Here is a 20,408-nt window from a genome sequence, read left to right as displayed (position 1 = left end):
GATGCCAAGGCTGGATGGTGTCCTCGCAAATGCGATGCCGAGGCGTGACGACGAGCAAAGGTGCGCACAGAGGAGTGAATATGAGGCTGGGCTTGCGTTGATCTCGTGATTGCCAAAGTCGAGGTTGCGTGACGCAGTGACTGGCAATGGACTGGGTGATGCCAAAGCCGAGGCTGGGTTGCAGGGGCTCACAGAGGCGATGCTGATTTAAGCCAATGCTGGGTCGCGTTGATTTCGAGTTGGCGAAGCTGAGGTGGTGATCGCTGGTAAGGGTGGGTTGTATTGGCTGTCGGTGCTGGCGAGGTTGGGTTGTGTTGCTCTGCGGTGTCAAAGCTAGATGAAGAGCTTCAATGGAGCTTATCTGGTTTATGTGACAGAAGTAGAGAAAGAATGAGTGAATGAGAGTTTTTGAAATTTTCTCTAACGCAAAGAAACAGCCCAGAGGGATATTTGGGTATGTTTTAAATAAACAAATAATTTAGAGAGAGTTATCTCAACCCTCTGTATAAAGAAGAAGTAGTAGCCCACGTCACGGTCATTATAAAAAAAAATTATTATAATGAAAAAGAAAAAAAAAAAGAGGTTGGGGAATGGGGATGCTGAAGTAGTGGCTGCCCAAAAGTTTTTGGAGCTTTTTCCTCTGTGCTGTGCAAAAACATAAAGAAGGGGAGATAGAGGCTTCTATATGCCGGGCTTCATCATCTCAAGTTATAGTTTAAAAAAAAAAAACACGAAGGAAAGTCATAATCGCAATCTGAGAGAGAGTAGGAAAATATTTTGGTGTAAGAAGGTTAAAGGTCCAATTTGAGATATATATATATATATAGATATATACATCAAAGGTTGCTTAGAGGGACTCCTTCACATGTTTGGGAACGCCCAACTATCTTATCTCAGCAAAGAACATCCAAACATATAAGAACTCGTTCTTTCCTTATGGTTTGACTATTGAATTTTGCAAAATTATGAGTGGACCATATTGTTTGTCATGCTATATATCTAGCTATTTCAATGAGTGACTATCTACTCTTTGGCGTGAATACTTAGCCATGCAGTCTATAAAAAGACTAATTGCCTTGATTGATATTGGAATTTTTCATGTTATGCATGTGAAATTGTATAACTATGTTTTTGGAATTTACAAATTTATGGGTGGATACTTGTTGCTTTGGATCTACAAATTTGATATTTGAGTTAAATGGCCAACTTAGTGGCTTATGAACAAGTTCAACCTCCAAGTGGAAGGGTGTACTTGGCCTATGCTTAGTGGCGAGTACAACTTTCTTTTTTGGGTGTTATTGGCCTACGCGTATTGGCGAGCATGACCTCTATATTTGTCATGAGACACGCACAAACATTTTCTTGAGACATGCTCGATTGTTAAAAGCAACATGGGGCCTATTCTAGCCTCCGCAAGGTGCGTCACAATGAATTAGAGACGATGGCACTCAAAATGACTCAATAAAAACCTCAAGGTCCTTCTTAATTGAGGACTTGGGGGACTGAAGGGAGGTGGAGAAAGGTTACCCTACGTCACTAGAAAGTTCGCTCTAAAAAATTTAAATTAAAATGATTATTAAGAAATTAAGCCTCCAACTAAGAATCACCGTACGACTTATATTTAGTGGCATGCACGGCCTATGTTTAGTGGCGTGCAAAACCTCATTGGTATGCACGGTTTATATTTACTGAAGTGCACGACCCTGTTGGTGTGTACGGCCTATATTTAGTGGCGTGCACGACTTTGTTGGTGTGCACGGCCTATGTTTAGTGGCATGCAATACCTCATTGGTGTGTACGACCTATATTTAGTGGCATGCACGACCTCGTTGGTGTATACGGCCCATGTTTAGTGGCGTGCATGACTTAATTGGTGTGCACGATCTCATTAGTGTGTACGGCCTATATTTAGTGTCTTGTACGACCTATTTGGTGTGCACATTTTATGTTTAATGGTGTGCAAGACCTATATTAGTGGCCTGCATAACCTATATTTAGTGTGTACGGCTTATATTTAGTGGCGTACACGACCTCGTTTGTATGTAGGACCTTGTTGGTGTGCATGGCATATGTTTAGTGGCATGCACGACTTTGTCCAAGCGACTGAGACGCTTCCTAGGCCCAAAAGGTCAGTGGATGGGACGAGGGCCGAGCATGGGTTCGTGACCCAAACGACCAAAACCCAATTGTGGGCTTGGCGGCCAGTGAGGCTTGGTGACCCAAAGAAGCGAGACGAGGCCAGCCTCGACTTAGACACGAGTTAGTAGTTTGTGATGGACCATGGGTTAACCCCTATGGATATGAGCGCTTGATATCATAAAGGCGCAAGGCCTAAAAGGGCTTTGGTGCATTGAGCATGCAAGGCTAAAAGTAGCTTAGCCTTGACACTAATAGAAGGCTTAAGCCCGGTAATATAAGCTTAGGACTTTGCTGTAGGGGAGTCTCGGAGGCCCACACCTAGGGGACGCCCTGGGAGGGATGTGCTCTGGAGATGGCCCGGTACCAATACTGACCGATGATAAGCTTCGACTAAGACAACTGTTTAGCTCAATCAACATGCCATTACTAACTGCAAGTTCCCGACCAAGAAGTACCATTTTGTTGGGAAACTTAGAGGACTTCTGTTGATACCTATTTTGTGTCATGTTGAGCCCAAGAAAATATTGAACCTTAGACTGTATAGGGCCTTATTGTGTGTATCAAATATGGGCTTTAGATGTGTTATAGCCCATTAGGGTATTTGTAAAGGTGAAAGTATTATCATCTATTATAAATAAGACCCTCCACCACTTTAGGAAGGGAGACCTCATAACGTCTCTTCAAGGATTCTGATATTTCTCAGTACTTTCCAATTATTCATAGTGAAACCCTAATCACAACCAAGTGGACGTAACCTGGATCTAATTGGGATCAGGTGAACCACTATACATCCTTGTGTTCGCTTGTGTGATTGTCGTTTTATGTTTTGATTATTATCATTTGATGGCTTGACGAAATTTGTGCATCAACACAAAGTAAACACAACAAATTAATATTACAAAAGAAAATTTACTGTTAAACAAGGCAAGTGACAGATGCATTCCAAGGTACAAACTACCATATACGTTGATCAATTGCAGGAGCTTGAAAATTTCTTAAGTTGAATGAACTTTTGGAATCATATAATGATAAAGTTGAACAACTTGTTTTGGAAAAGGCTCCTAAATATGTCATAACGTGCAATTAAAATGATATTTTGCAAGTGCAAAGTAAGATTTATGAAGATACATCGGAAATTACTCTAAAGAATGAAATATGCGTCATTTTTTCTTGTCATTCTCTTCATATTTAAAATATTTATGGACAAGGGTATGATGGAGCTAGCGATATGCGTGGTGAGTGGAAAGGATTGCAAGCATTATTTCTTAATGATTATCTTTATTCATATTAATTATATGCATTGTTTTGTTCATCGGTTACAATATTGTTGCATCATAGAGAGGTAACTCTTGTCCATGAGTTTTTCTCAAATTTTAATTTTATTATGAATGTGGTTAGGATTCATGTAAACATGATGATGAATGAGAAGCTTCTCAAATAGCATAAACTATACATATGCTTATTATTAATGAACTTGAAACTAGAAAAGGAGTGAACCATATTGGCACTTTGAAACAACTTGGTGATACTCATTATGGTTCTCATTTTATTCTATTTGTAGCCTAGTGAAGATATTTGGTCTAACAACTTTTAATGCTTGAAGATATTAATGAAGAATGATCGATTTACTTCCAACGTAAGGATGCTAATGCAGCTTGCAAAATGATTGCATCATTCCAGTTCATTTTCATTTTACATTTAATAAAGTAAACTATGGTATTACATATATTCTTTGTCAAGCTTTGCAATGAAAAACTTCTTGAATGTTATACATTTAGTTTCAGATACAAAGGCATTCATCCTAAAATTGAGAAAACATGATTGAGGTAATTTTCTTGAGAAATTATGCTCGTTCTTTAATAATTTGGAATTGATATTTCATATTTGAAAGTAAGGGATAAATGTGGAATAAGTGAAAACATTAAAAATGCTTTCCACATGTGACACATGAAAACTGAGAGAAATGGATGATGAGTTATTGAATATATAGAAAAAGAAATATTCAAAATTTGAACGGATGGATGTGATACATTAGTTTAAATCAATGGTCATCATTTAGAGCAGAATAGAAATCTTCATGACATCACATTCCACTAACCCACAAAGGGGGTGTGACAGCATAGATAGAGAAATAGACTCCTCTTGTGCAATCATGTGATTCACACATATCATTCTCACTGTCTCTCAAGTGTTCTTTATTTACTCCAAGAATCCTAATCCAAAGTTTCATCCTTTCCACTTACCTCCCATTTTCTTGTGAGTCTTATAGAACTTAGCTTGTTAGTCACATCCATTAGATGATTCTCTTGCTCGTGAGTTGAGAAGAAACCAAGAGAATCCTTGCATTTCCTTTTAGGTTATTTGTTGTAGAATTTACATAGTTTCTTTAGAAAAGCTATTATCGTACACTCATTCACCTAGATATACCTAGTGTGTTTATCCTAGAGAAGTTTCCTTTAAAACTTTTGGAGTCAAGGTGGTGGAGGTAGCCGAACCCAAAGGAGGAGGAGGAGCTTGAAATCTTGGACCCGGCTCCAAGAGAGGAATTTCTTAAAGGCTAAGACTCTTGATCTTCTCTTATTTATTTAACTTTAGATTTTTCATGTTCTAGGCAACTAGGTTCTAGGTTTACAAGGAATGTCCCAATGATTTTGAAAAATGTTTTAATGTCTAGCTTCCGCTAAAAAACACAAACTTTATTTTGTTAAACAATGAGATTCCATTACTCTCATGTTCCTCCTTCATAAAGTATCATTGAATCATAAACTAATCCACTAATAATGTATATGAATTCCATATCAAAGTTACAAGATGCTAATACATTTTGTGGCATTTTCCATAACGATTATAATAGTTGATTCCATCATGTCCCAATACCAGGTATATGTATGCCTTCATACAAGAGTTTATATCTTAACATATTATTATTTTTTACATTAATAATAATAATAAATAAATAAATATTCATCACTTACCTTAAAGTAAGGGTAAAAACCTTGTACTTTCTCTTATTTTACTTGGCATTGTGGAATCAATTTTAACTATCTTCTTTAATGTTATTGTGAAATTTCAAGTATGTAACGATACTATACCTAGAGGGGGGTGAATAGGTTAAACCTGATTTTTGTCACAATAAATTGTACCTGCAAAGCAAACACAAATATACAATCCAAAGTTCGCAATATTTGCTTTCGGGTTCCACTAAACCACCTATGGTCAAGTTGCAAGTATGCTCACAAGTTTATGGTCAAGTTAAGATGCAAGAATCAAATTCTTAAACAGGATTAACCAATTTAGGTAGGTCTATGTATTATAATCAATACATATCCATAACTAATTTGTTTAATCTAAACAATCAATCCATCAAGCATTTAACACAAATCATGGTAACACGGAAGCCCTCCTTAAGGTGAAAATTGTGGGACACAAGTCCAGGCAACAAAATCCACTGTGAAGTAAATGAGTATAAATAAGACTTACAACCATAAGCTAATCCAAGCCTCGTATACGCCACTCACGTACCCTCCGAATCCACAGAGTTCACAAGCGCTCCACATTAACCGAATCCACGATCAGGATCATCTTTGTGCTTGGAAAAACCTCCACTCAAGCTTGAGTCCACACGCCCACGATACTCGAATCCACGAGCAACTCACAAGGGTCAAGTCCACAACCCCAAACTTGAATCCACAAGTTTCAACAATCTCAAATTGTTTGGTTTGGGGGTTTCCTAATACTAGGATTTTTAGGGCATATGATTAATGCAAGGTCAAAATGACATAATCAACTACCAACCTAGAAAAGGTTGTATGCATAAGATGAATAAGACATGACATTCAAAGGGTGTTCTTCAAAAGATGGATTTCTAAGTGATACACATGATTAAGATGATATAAATAAGATAAAGAGCTAAACCATCATCTAATCAACTTAGGAGATAATAAATGCAAAGAGTCAAGAGATCAAGGACGCATCTATGGAGTTTTTACCAGAAAAAGGCTTCAGAGCATAAGGGTTTTGGAGTTTTCAAAACCACAAAAAATGAAGAATTGAAGAACTGTGGAGCTCTCGGGCTTCTTTATAACAAACCATGTCGAGCACTCGCCAGAGCCATCGAGCGCTCGGTACTGGAAGTCAAGCCATTTATGCCTCGCGTATTGTATACTGCACGTTTGGCGATTTCGGCGACTTCGGTGTGTTGCGTGTTTTGGGTTGAAAAGTTTTGATATAAAATAAATTAATTTTATAATAAATTCTCATTCTAATTTAAATCAAAATTAATTATTTTGTCACGTAAATTAAGATACACAAGGTTTCCTAAACGTACATGTGTGTGCACGCAGTGTAAGCGATTGACATTAAATCCTAAATGAGTTGATGCATGATATGCGCGGAATGTCTAGCCACCTAAGAGTCTAGGTAACTAAGTCACTTACCGTCTTAAAATAACCAAGACCGTATTTGAATGTTCTGATGAAGCTTTTGTCATGGCAAGGATCGACCAAATATTTTACAAGTCGGATGATATCAAAAAATTTCACCAACATGTTGCAAACATTTTTTCACAACAAATAAATCTTGTACCTTGAAAATATATTTTTTCTGTAATAATATTGCATAACTTTTGAATCACATTACGATACATTCTATACACTTGTTGGAAGTGTTGATGATCCTCATTTAATACCTTATGTATATAATTGCATCCACTTATAGTAATTTGTTGCCAAGTTAGTGAACGTCCAAGTATGCCTACTAATAATCCACTGAACTATTGCTTGAATTGTTGTTCAATAACTTAAGGGTTTCATACAATTCTCCCTCAATTTCCTCTTCTTGAGTTTTTAGTATTTATTTATCCACATGACATCATTAATCCATGTGGCAATTTTCAAGAAACCAAGTCGATGTGAGCAATGTGCCACATTAGCGTCACGTTAGCACTTAACAGCCTTTCTGATGGAGGGTTTAATAAAGGTAAACTTTGTCATGCAATAAAAGGAGATGTATTGGAAAATCAAAATTTAAACATGAGATACAAAATTGTAAAACGTGTCAAAGTTGGGGTACTAATTTTTTGTTTGCCCTTAAAACTTGGGACATAAATTATGGCTATGTTGGTTGGTTTGCGTTTGGCAATAGTTAGAGGCTTTTTCATATTATATTTGAGACAAATGCTCGTGATGTGGCTGCCAATTTGTTTTCGAAAGTGCCGTCCAATGGTGTTGATGGTGACTTACTTGCTAACGCACAAAACCTTATGCGGTCCTCTCCAACAATGTTTGTGTAAGTGGCAATGGTGGGATGGAAATAAAGTGATTCATGCTCTTGCTCACTATGCTCTTTCATATTATAAGGTTGCAATTTGGATTAAAGAGGAGCCTTTGTGGCTTATCTATCATCTAGCTAATGTTGTACTTGATCTCTAGTTTCTATAAAATTTCAACAATTCTTAAGAAAAAAAAAACTTGGGGTTATCAATAGTCTACTATACATTTATATCCTTTATAAACTTTTACGTAATATAGGATAACCTCAACACAAATTAGTGTGAGCAACTGATCTTTTTTATTCATATTGTAATTTATATAAAGTTATTATTGAAATTAAGTAGAAAAATTGAATCTACTTAATATTACCAAAATTAAAATATCGAAAGTTTTTATTTTAATTTATTAAGTCCCATTACCCTTTTATTGATTAAGGTTTATTAGCAATTTGAATCAACTAAACAATATTCTACTTCTGATTTATAAGGAAATGTATGACTCATTTTAAAAAGAGTCCATTCATGCTCATACAACCCTAAAAGGTGGTATAGCATTACCACTCTATTGAAAGGCTGACATGTGTATGTTAATTAATTGTTCTAAATTAATAATTTTTTATGTTACGATGAAGAGAGAGAAACAATTTAATAATAATTCTTCTTCTGTCCACTACCATCTCGTTATAAATGTTTTTCTTTCTCTTCATTATAACATTAAAAATTATTAATTTAAAAAATACAAATACCAAAGTAAAACTTTAAGTAAACTACAGGAACCACAAACGAAATTTGGCCAACAATTATATAACATAACATGTAACATCTCAAATTTTATTAATTTTGGGTTGTGGGTGTTACTAAGCTAATTGAAATTAGTTAGAAATTAACTAATTGTTACTTCTTTTGAAACACAAATGTTTTATTCTACATAGACAAGTTTATGGAATTTCATTTATCTAAATGTTTTATTTAAAATTATGTCACTTACTTGAACCATAATTATTTTCACATGTTTGTGGTGGTTTTCGATCTAAGGCATATGCACACATATACTTGCCTAAATTGACTAAATGACCACTTATGCACAACACTTTGATTTAAATACTTATACTTGGTTAATTGGATTATGAACATGACTTTGTTCATTAATTTGGTGATTTCGAATTCCAAAAAAATGCCAAAGAGCTTGTATGTTTTTATTTATCCCAAAAATTGTTTTAAGGCAATTATTTTAAATAACATGTTTTAAAATAATTAATTGGATACTTAAATGGTCCTTTCGGATCACACACACATACTCTTGCTTGCACAAATATGTGTTTGTGACATATATTTGTTTAGAAATAGGATTTGACAACTAAAAATACCAAGGGTTGCAAAATTGACTTTAAAATCCTATTTTGTTTGACCAATCTAGACCGGCCACTAGGGCAAGAGATTAAAATAATGGGTATTGCATGACATGTAGGTCATGACTAGGGCTGGACTTAGTGTGTATTTTCGGCCAAGAGGATAGAGAAACAAAATAAAAGGTAATGATAATTTTAATTAATTGACTTGGGTTAAATAAAAGCCTTTAATTGGTTGTTGGGCTGTTTACCCTAGAGCCTTAGGCTAAACACTCAATTAAAAATGGCTTAAAAGATTGGCCAGCCTATTAGAAACCTCTTGAGAAACCAAAATTCCTGACAAACAGCTCAAAGCCTTGTCAGGAACCTTTCTCACGTAAGAAAAGAAGTGTCTCTTCAGTTTTCCCTTCAATAGACACAATAACCCTTCTATAAAACCAACTCCTGTTCAGAGCAACCCTCCCCATGAAATTTATGAGCTTAGACATAGTGAAAGAGTTAGAGAAAGGGAGAGAACAAGAGAAGAAGAAGAGGAAGGCCAACCCGAGAAGAGGAAGAAGGGAATTCAACCTGCATTGTTCTTTGGAAAACTCATCAAAAATTGGTAAGAACCCTCACCCTACCCTCTAAGTTTTATTTTCAATACCTTGTAACCTTGTTGAATAGCTAGGGTTAAGTGCATCCAAATAAAAATCCAAGAGTCTCACAACCTAACCTTGTTTGACAATTTTCGCATTTTCTGACCTTGCTTGACAAAAATTTATTTTTGTACCAATCGGAATAAGATCTTGAACAATTGTTTTTGTGCATAAAACTAGACATATACACTTTTCATTCAAGCTAAAAATCATGCAAATCCCATTTATATTGAGTGAGTTATGCATTTTTAAAGTTTGCCTAAAAATCTGCCTATTTTCTGCAGCTTTTCCAAAGAAAATTCTTGAGGTTTGCATGTTCGAATTTTGTTTTGCTTAGAGACTTGATTTGAAATCATCATAGTAGATTGTAGGACTGATTTTGGACTTGCACCAATTGATTTTACTTGATTTGGTGCATCAAACCCGAAAAGGACATTTTTCACCACGTGAACAGTAATTATACATGCAGCAAAAAATCAACTTTCTGGTGTGGACTTTGGGCTTTCGAAAACCATACTTGCACAACTCCAATTGCTTTGAACATTTTTGTGCATGAATATTAGTATGTATTCTAATTTCCTTTAAAAAATATCGTTCAAATTATTTGTGTGTGATTTTATAAAATTCAATGAGTAGGTGCTGCTCATTTGCGTTTTTAAAGAAATCATTTTGCCTCAAAACTGCCATTTTTGACATTAAGGCTTTTTGACCTAAATTGTTGGTTCACATAAGTCACAAATCATCTCTGGGATTGATCTATGAGCATGAGAGAGTTCATTTACTTCTGGAATGGAATTTGGATTGTCAAAACCTCATGTTTTTGAAAAATACTAGGCTGCAGCATACCTTTTTTCTGCCATGGCCTATTTGTTGATTTTTAAGCTTCCATTTATATTTGCATACATGATTTAGAACTTGTTGAAGGTCATATGATGATTATTTATAGGTTAAAGGTTTCGGATGTCACTTAACTTAGCCAATAGGACATCAAAACCTTAGAAAACCCCAATTGAGTTTTAGAATGTGAAATCTGATTCCCTTTGTGTTTTGGGATTGATTTTCAGTTTGGTGGATCACCACAAGAACAAGAAGCTTCAATTGAGGTAGAGGGAGCTAGTCCTTTCTAAACTCTATGTTTCAATGTGATTTAATTCCTAGTTAATTTGATGGAAGTGATTGTTTCCTTGAATGCTTGGCTCAAATTGTTTCTTGTCTTAGATGTTATAATTTGTTTCTTAGCTGCCATGTTTGATTGGAATTAAATAATTAACCTTGAAAGGAAACTATGATTTATTTGGTTAATTGTATATAATAGTTTTAGAAGGAGGTAATTAAGTTGTTTTTGAAACCGAGAATTAAATGAACATGGGATGCATGTTGATGACTTCAACTTGCCTTGTGAGGATGAAATAAGTTAATCTATTTGTTCTAGGATTAGACAAATGAATTTATGTGAGTTTAATTGAGAATTGAATTACTAGGGCTGCATGTTTAGTTTTAAAGAAACTATCCTAAGATTTAAAGTTCTAATAAACTTAGATTGGTTTGTTTTGGAAAGAAATCAATTACATGCTCTTCTAATGTTGCATTAGAAGGGAACTAGATTACCTAGACTTAAACTAATAGGGCTCACATAATTGGTAGTACCGGAAAATTATTAAGGATTGATTTTTACCTTGTTGTTAATCTTGAAGGTTCTAAGGTTCAAGAACTAGATTAAAGGGTAAAAGATGATTAAACCAATAAGAGAAATATGTGTTTATTTGGCCTTGTTATTGGTTTCGGATCTAAGGTTTTAAATTTAAACTTGGTTGTTTATTTAATTGCTCTTATTATTTTATACTTGTTGTGTTATAAGGCATGTTATATGTTTAATGAAAGGAATTGATTAATTATATAATTGAATTGTCATTACATGATTATATAGCATCATATATACATGTGAAGCATTGAGGGCAGCCATGCCTTTCATGGGGGCTGCAAAAGGCATACATTAGCATTCATATTTATTGAATTAAGAATGTTTACACTAATGTAGTTTTAGTGTTTGGACTTCCTAATTAGAGATGAAAGGGTACAGTTCTTATTTTCTCCTTGAGTTCAATTTCCTAAATGGTATGCATACAAGTGTCGTCTAGAGTTGGTTATGAAAAATAAAGAATATGCTAGAGGGGAAGTAAATGGTTTTATTCACTTCAATGAAATAACATCTCACTATTTAGATATACTCATTAGTAGGGTATGGGGATAGAGGTAATTAAATTTACAAATTAGGGGATAGGTCCACTGTTTATAAACTTTGATAGGTTTGCAATGTTATGGAGAAAAAGATACGTTTGCATTGTTATTTAATTAAACCTGCATTTGCATTTCATGAGATTAATCATGTTGGATATATTAAAAATGGATGCATGATGGTTTATATTACCCAACCCGAAAAGGCATGGATTTATGTATAGAATTATAGCCATGACCTTTTGTATGTGAAATTGTATTTTTGATCATTGAAATTGATTATATTTGTGCTTGTATAATTGTGTTTTCGATCTTTGAAAATAGATATGCTTTTAATTCAAAAAAAGAATGATTTGGTTTTCATTTACATGTTTTAAATAGGTTGCCATTTAATCATTAAATCATTTGTTTGGGCATAGACCATTTTGGCATGGGCACTAAGCCAATGGAATATTTTAATTGTTATTGACACGATTGTATTGAGATAATTGAGTTTTAATGGGCTAGTTGGGTGTGTGATAAGCTGTTTTGGTGATACTCACCCTTACACAGTTTGTTAAGTTGCAGGAAACCATTTAGGATAGAAGGATGGTTAGTTTCATAGACGTTTCGGATAGCGAGGGATGAAGGTTTGAAAGTAGAGATAATTCACCAAGGAATAGCATACCAACACCACCCACATCCGAATACAAAAGTGATGAGGAAGAGGACCCAATTATGGATGAGTTTGTTACTATCCCTTTTTATTACTATTTTTTTATATTTTAGTTAAGAAATCTGTAGAATTGATTATTTAAGGATTAGCATGGCTCAATTACTTACCTATTATTTGATACTTCTATATGTTGATTTGTTTACACCAAAATTAGGATTTAAATTAAAGTTTTCACTTCCAATTGGATTTCAATTTCTTATTTGATGTTTTTTTATTGATTTTTAAAACAAAAGGTCTGTCTTTATTTTGGGAAATTGATTTATCTTGAAAAGTGAATACCTAAAACTCACCATTTTTACAAAGCTCCAATTTCGGCACACTCTGATAATTTGTTATGAAAAATGAAAATAATTATCCATTGTTTTGGAGTTTAGTTTGTTTAAATTTTAAGCCTTACATTGATCTTCGATTTTGACACGTTCTTACTTAGGATTAGTGAGAGTATGTCGAGGTTGAAGACCAATGTGACGCTGCCATATGCCTAAAGTGGTAGACCCCATTTTGGGGTGTGACATAACACATATCATGCTCTAAATGGAGTGATAATGCTACACTACCTTTAAGGCCTATTAGGTTCACGAAATTGATTTCTTGGGAAATCAATTCCTTTGCATTTTCTAGGGGAAAAGGAATGTAAAGTTTCTTTTCATGTGTTTGGTAAGCTTGAGAAAGGAAAGTAGGAATTGGAAGCAATAAACACGAGAGTCCGGTAGCCTTGCCGCGTCGCTTGTTGGGGGGCCTCCACCCTAGCCAACCAAGGGAATGAGCACTCAATAACAATATGAGCAACATTGTGTTTGGTCAGTTTTCTAAGTGTACCCTAATCTATTATTTATTTTGAAATAATAGCAGGGTTATTTTTGTCCAAAAAGAAGCAATAAATGCTTTTTTAAGAGGGGGAAATCAATTTCATTGCTCCAACAAGGGTTTCATTTTCCCCCCAATAAGGGCATCAGATTCTCTTGGGCTAGGAATTGATTTCCCTTTCATGTACTTACCAAACATATGAAATTATGAATAAAATTGATTTTTCATTCACAGATCTCTAAAACTTAAACCAAACGGGTCCTTAGGGTGGTGTGCAAAAATGAACTCTTTCAAAACAAAAAAGAAATGTATGACAGTTGGGCCACAGCCTAGGCCGAGTTTGAAGACGGTATTAATTTTTGATACCCAAGCCCAACGTAATCAAACATTAACCGAACTAGCAGAGTCTACAGTTTTGTGACCCATCACTAGTAGTACCACGAAATGAGTCAATGGCACACAAGAAGTAGAATCGACTACACACTGGAACAATATTAATGACATGTCCACAAAAAGCCAAGTAACAATTTGCAAGCCAGCCAAAATGGCATAAAGTTGCTCTTTGAGATTATCAACAACACACGATCCAATGCCAGTAATGCAAACCCATGACCCATGTAATTAGTATAGATATAGAGAAAAGAAGGAGAACAACAAAAAGGAGTTAGAAAAGTAGAGCTGAGTAGTGAGGAGGGCCTCCCTCCCAAGTGCTTGGGGAACCATCCACCCAACTTTTGATTTCGCATGTCCCAACCAATCCCAACCCTCTTTCCAAAATGCAAATCCAATACAAAACAAACAACCTTTGAACATAAATGTGTCTTTTCTTGTGTTGTTGTGAACTTGTGATGCATGTAGCTCATGGTTTTAGTGAACACTTTAACAGCCCTCTTTAATTTCAAGACCCACTTGTCCTAAGATCATGAATTAATTAAATTTAATAATCTGGATTAAGTGTTTTTTTGAATTATTTTATTGTAATGGGGGGTGCATTCTCAAGGGCCTATCTTTCTAGTTGCCAAATATATATGTCATAGGGATTGGTGGTCAAACTTGTATATCTTTTTTCTATCCTCTCCTTTAGCACATTTCTTTTTTGATTAGGATTCCAATCCCTTTCATTCCTTTCTACCCATCAAACAATTTCAATTGAAAGAGAAAGCTCATATTACAGTCAGAAAAGCAACCATTTCAGCAATTGCGGCACTTTGTCTCTCTGTCTTACTCTGAATTCTAAAATTTGTTTTGTTTATTTATTTGCTTTGTAAGTAATTAATTGCTGCCAAGTCGGTTGCGTTCAATGCTTAGCTTAATAGTTTATAGTGTCTGAGCATCCTATTGCGCAGTCCCGGCATCTCGGTTACTTTTATTGCTAAACAACGCCACCACACCTATTATATTCAATGCATCATCACAATGCTATATCATAGCTTAATTTCACCCCACACACACCCTTAAATTTTTTACTTTTTTTTAATGCTAGCTTATTATCATATCATTGGAGGAAAAACATAAAGAAAAAAGAAAAAAGAAAAATAATTCAAGACTGCAAAATGAAAATGATTAATTAGATGCAATGTATTTGCTATCAGTCCCATAAGTTTGAGGAGAAATTTTTATGAGTCTGGCTAGATATTTTGACATGGTAGCGTATGACATCTATGAATTATTGATTGTTATAAGACTTACTATAAGATCTTCATTGATCAACGATTATGAGGTATACACCAATCAAATATAAGATATCTGTTTAGTCAATGATTATGAGGTATACACCAATCAAATATAAGATATCAGTTTAGTCTATGATTATGAGGCCTACACTAATCAAAGATAAGATGACACGTTCTCTTGTTTCTTGTTAAGCACTTCATTGAACAACTTGAATTATTTGGGTTGAATGATTGTGGAAGAAAAGAAAACAAAGCATTTTTCTCCTTCAAATGCCATACCAGTTTTTAGGTTAGCCTACTTGGACCAAAATACAAAAGAGGGGTCCTTTTCCATATTTTTGGGGCTAAACAATGATGTAAACTTAGGGTGGGCAATTTGACAGCTCTTGTTTTTATTACAAAAATACAATAATAAAAAAAATTTAGGATGATTACAATGCAGCTGATCACGAGTGACCAACCAAAGTGGAATCAGTCATTACTATCCAATGCAGTCATGTTCCATAATTACTAATAGAAATTAGTAAGTTCCCCAATTATGGTTATATTGCCATCATCCCAAACACACCACACCACCATCCCAATAATCACAACTATCACCCACTATCTTTACCCTCAATTAAAGGTACATCAATCCCCATTAATTCCGCACGCACATAATTACATAAGTTCTCTACTTTCTTCCCATTGCTGCTTGGTAATGGATCGGAGCATTGCGGGATGTGAATGAACGTTTGAATTTCCGATCAAAAATCAACATTACAACTTAATTCTCGCTCAAAAATGAACATAAAAACTTTGGATCGAAACATTACAATATGTGAAAAACCGTTCAAATTCTCGGTCCAAAATGAGCATCGAAATGCTCAATCTTTTGAACGCTCATGCTCATTCACATTTCTGACACATCTCACACTAATAGAGAAAAATGATCGATAATTGATACTATTCCTGATAATTTGTTTTGTGAACTACTGAACTACAACTCTTACGCTAAAATAAACTCATAGAACAAAAACGAAAAAAAAAATATAGATACCGGACTAAAAATCAAATGAATTTCTCTTTTGTATTCACTAACAAAATTTGTGTCATTTACAAATTTTTTTTTTTTTCTCCCGCTCCTCTCTAAATTCTCCATTCTCAAATCTCAAATCCATCTCTTCAAAGAGAAGAGAAAAGATCTAAAGAGAGCAAAAACGCAGAGCAGCTCGATGAAGCTCAAAAAGGCATAATATGAGTGGTCTTAGTATCATAACACGAAATAATGGACTTGGAATTCACCCGAAAAATCTTGAGCAAATCCGCAGACATTTGTCGAACAGATGGCGAGCAATTGCTCTGCATCAACAGCAACATCTTTGTCAGCCCATTCGCATTCGCCACCGCTTCTTGTGCCGTACGCTCCTTGAACAAATAGCACACACTCCACAGAATCGTCACGGCGTGCTCCGTCGCCGACCGCGACACCTTCAGCAGCCTCCCCACGATCGCCGATACGCACTTTCCGTCCTCGCAAATCTTCGCCCGTCCTTCCTTCACCGACGACACCGTTTCGAGCAGCTTCAGAACCTTCTCCACCGTCGAAGTTGTCGAATTCGGGTCCGAAAGCGACTTCCACAGCAACTTCACCACTCCTAAATGGACTAATCTCACCTTCACGCGTTTCGGCGTCGAAATCGCGATTAAGCACAACAGTCCCGCTTCGATTAGGCTCGGATCCTTCTCCGGAGAACTGATGAGTTTCAAAAGTTCCGGTAATAGACCGTCTTTCTCGGCGATTAGGAGCTTGGCCTCGGCGTTGACTGCAATTAATTCCAAAACCCTAGCCGATGCGATCTGAGAGTCCTCGCTTCCTTGTTGCAGAACGAGGAGCAGCGAAGCCAAGCAGTCGCCGCTGCCGCTCTTCTTCAACATCAGTCTCATCAATTCCTCAATGTCTTGGATTTCGTCACGCACCAAATGAATTATCCTGACCACTTGTTCGAGGCCGCCGATGTTTCCGTTAGCTCCGTCGCCGGCATTGCCGCCGAGAACTTCGACGAGCAGCGAGATGAACCCGTCGGATTTCGCGAGAAATTTCCGGTTCTCGTCGGAGTCTCGCGCGAAACGAGTAATCTCCGATAGGGAATCGGAGGAGGGGGTGGTGGAGGAGGGGTCCATTTGTTGGATTAGGTCGAGGACTTGATCCTTGGCCGGTACGGAGGAGTGGGGAGGCGAGTTGTTGTTGTCTGAGTCGACTCGGCGGAGACGGACCGAGTCGATCCAGATCTGGATGAGACGCTGCAAGGTGCGGTTGGGGACGAAGTCCTTGCTGTGGAGGACTTGCATGGTGGCCGGACACGTGTTGTTGCCGTTGTCGAGCCAGCGCTGGATGCTGGAGCGGTCGTAGGTTACGCCCGTGCACAGGCTCACAGGGGATCGCATCACGTCCAGCGATATCGGGCACCGGAACAAGCTCGGCACCGTGATGTACAGGTCGTCCCTCACCATTTTATGTATTGTTTGGATGCAGAGAAAGTGCGAGAAAAACTTGAAGAGAGAGAGAGAGAGAGAGAGAGAGAGAGAAATGGAAGATGGAGAAGACAAGAGAGTTGCGGGTTTAAAGAAGACAGAGGAAAGGAAAGAAAGAGTAAAGAGTCAAAGGTACGCTGACGTCAGCTATTTTTCTTTTTCTCTGATTATATTTATATATAATATGGATTATTTTTTCTTAAAAAAATATTCTCTCTCACACAAGGCTTTGGTCTCTGGTCAAATGAGGGGTTGTTACTTCATTCAGATTTTAGTTTGATTTGTTGTTTGGAAGTATATTTGTTTTTTTTGTATCTAACTTGTGCCATCAATGGGGACCGTTGGATGGTGGGAGGTTACAAGCTTGAGTGGCAATGGAGGGCGTGGATTGGAAGACGGAGGTACACGTGGGATGGAGTGGGTTTGAATAAAGAAAGCTTATAATGGGGAGGAGAACGTGGGGGTGCGGAGTGGGGACCACGGAGCAATGAGCACTGAGGAGCTGTGGTGGGGACCCACGGAGGGTTCGCTTGGTCGGTCTTATTGGTTATTACATCATCTGTACGTTGACAGGGGACTTCCTTGGCTTTTTGGATTTGTGGGGGAATTTCTGGCCTTTCTTTCTTAATTTTTACGGCGTAGTGTAGTTCGATACTTCGATCCAATACAACCTTCAACAACTAGGCTTTGCCCCTTTTATTCCATCCTTTGCTTTTTCATCCAAATATTCGTCCTCTATTTCTATTTTAATATAATTTATTATTTTTGTTTTGCGGTGCCGTTTGAATCAACAAGTTTGAGACTTTGTTTCTTAAGTTGAATTGTCTTGGATTGGATTATTGTTAAAAATAAATTATGTTAGATTGAAGTACGGATTAAGTGATATTTTACGTTTGATACTATATCAAATTAAGAAGCAGGATAATTAAAATAATACTAGTAATGTATTTGATCGTATGATTGTTCTGGTGCAGCATCTGAGGAGGGTTTAGTTGCAGGATCTTAGTTGGAGAAGCTTTGCTCGGTCACTCCAAACAACACTACCACCAAGCAAGCAAGAGGAAGGCTTACTCGGATTCCTTTGTTGGCTCACAAAAAATTAACACCAATAACATTTATTATTTATTTCTCTTCACCTCATAATGTGGTATGATGATTCAAACTTTACATTTTCTAATTTGTCATCCAAGATTATTCTTACAAAAAAAAAAAATTATTTAATTATCATAATAATCGGTTTCGATAATTATTAAAAAAATATTATATTCATCTATTTATTTAATTACAATTTATAACTAAATAATTTTTTATTTGACTTATTTTTTCTACAAAAAATAAACAGTTTGAATTATGAAATAATATAATAGAATAAATCCGAAAAAATGGTAAGTATCATATTAAAGTAATGTTGTTTGACCATTGCGAATGTAAACAATAAATTGTATATCTGTGAAAAAATAGGACAAATAGATGGATTTAAGGATTTAAGGATTTCAAATTAATATTCATTATACTAATCATTTCAGACATTGTATCGATCTTGTAGTTTTATGATTCTTAGTGCAAACTTATATTTTGAAAATTCGAATTAATTCTTTTAAATCCTACCAACCAAATATATGGATTCTTTTAGGTAAGACGTCTATATTCATCTGGACTAATATATTTACCTTTCAATGGCATTAGGCCAATATTTTAAGATAAGTGCTGAAGATCTACCGGTTAGAGGTTCAAAAGTGATGCCCACTTTGTACATTATTAGTGAGCAGAGGGCTTCTAGAGAATAATATTTATAAATGCAACATTCTTATCCTAAATGTAATTGAACTTACACTGAGCTCAAACCAATCTAGTGTGTTTAATTTATAATTGAGTATTGCATCCCCATACCCACTACTATAGTACTACTAGTGCTTCATCAATTTACTATGCAACTTAATTTATGGCCTATAGTTTTCAGACAATAATGTTCACATTAAAAACCATTAGCCTTTTTATTGTCTACCATTTCTTTCATTTCATATTCCAACGAGATGGATCTGCCAAAAACCATTAACCATTAACCATTAGACTTTTTTTTTTTTTTTTTTAAAGTTTGTCACTATTTCCAAAAATTAATTTAAACTGTTAGAATGGAGGAGGTGTATATATAATTGGCCATTCTAGCACTTCTTCATATGTTAATCCTTTTCTGTCCCTAAAGTTCAACATGTACATAGAATTCAATTGTAAAGATTCGAATTCAAAATCTTTTCTTCATCATTTTTTTTGTCCTTATATTTTTCAATATTTTATTCTTTTAGTTTGATGCCATTTTATAATTAATTTGTTTCTTTTTAACACTCATGGTTTTGGTTAACAAAGTTTCCAGGTACAGGAAACAAAAAGGATAAAATTTGTAAGACAAAACTTTGAGTTGGTATGATGTATTAATAATTGTTTACACTAAAAAATCTACAATTAAAAAGGAGTATATATATAATGAGTATTACTATCTCACAAAAAAAAAAAATATATTTGAAAATTTAAATTTGTATCTTAAATTTAGATCTTAAATGATGTGGTAGTGCTCTTTTTATTTATATATGAATCTACTGCCTACTTTAACATTAATTTATTTTACAGTAAGTAAAATATAATAATACATATATACATATTTGAGATTTAAATTTAGAATCTTATAATTATTCATGTATAATTACGCAATTTAAGGAGTTTGGGAAGAAGGTATGTATCACGTATATATGTAGCTGCTTCCCAGGTCTGAGTGTCTGACGAATCATTACATGTTGAAGAAAGCAATAACCATGAATATGATGGCACCGAAAGTATTCCTCAGTAACACAATTTCTTCGACAACACTTTTTACTCACTCACCATTTGCCTTGAATCTTGACATTGCCCAAACTTTTATCATGTCACTACAACCCTCGATATCCACTAACTATTTAATGATCGAGCCAGCAAAAGTAAATCACACTTTCCATAATTTGATCCCATCTTCGTTTTCTTCTTTTGCTGCTGGAGCAAAACCACACGTCAAGAATATTAATGTGTTAAAGTAGCATA

General features: G+C 35.5%; 1 protein-coding gene across 1 annotated transcript; it reads right to left on the bottom strand.

Moving 5' to 3' along the window:
• Positions 1 to 15,869: 15,869 nt before the first annotated feature.
• On the bottom strand, positions 15,870 to 17,387 carry LOC147283799 (ARM repeat superfamily protein). The gene has a single exon (XM_086244792.1). It carries the CDS (start codon positions 17,316 to 17,318, stop codon positions 16,047 to 16,049), a length of 1,272 nt encoding a protein of 423 aa, XP_086100918.1. The 5' UTR covers positions 17,319 to 17,387; the 3' UTR covers positions 15,870 to 16,046.
• Positions 17,388 to 20,408: the final 3,021 nt, after the last annotated feature.

Source organism: Dryas octopetala, chromosome 5 (genome assembly GCF_963921425.1).
Source record: "Dryas octopetala chromosome 5, drDryOcto1.1, whole genome shotgun sequence".
In the NCBI taxonomy this organism is placed as follows: domain Eukaryota; kingdom Viridiplantae; phylum Streptophyta; class Magnoliopsida; order Rosales; family Rosaceae; genus Dryas; species Dryas octopetala.
The sequence above is the reverse complement of the archived record's forward strand: the minus strand, read 5'-3'. Positions and strand labels throughout refer to the sequence as shown.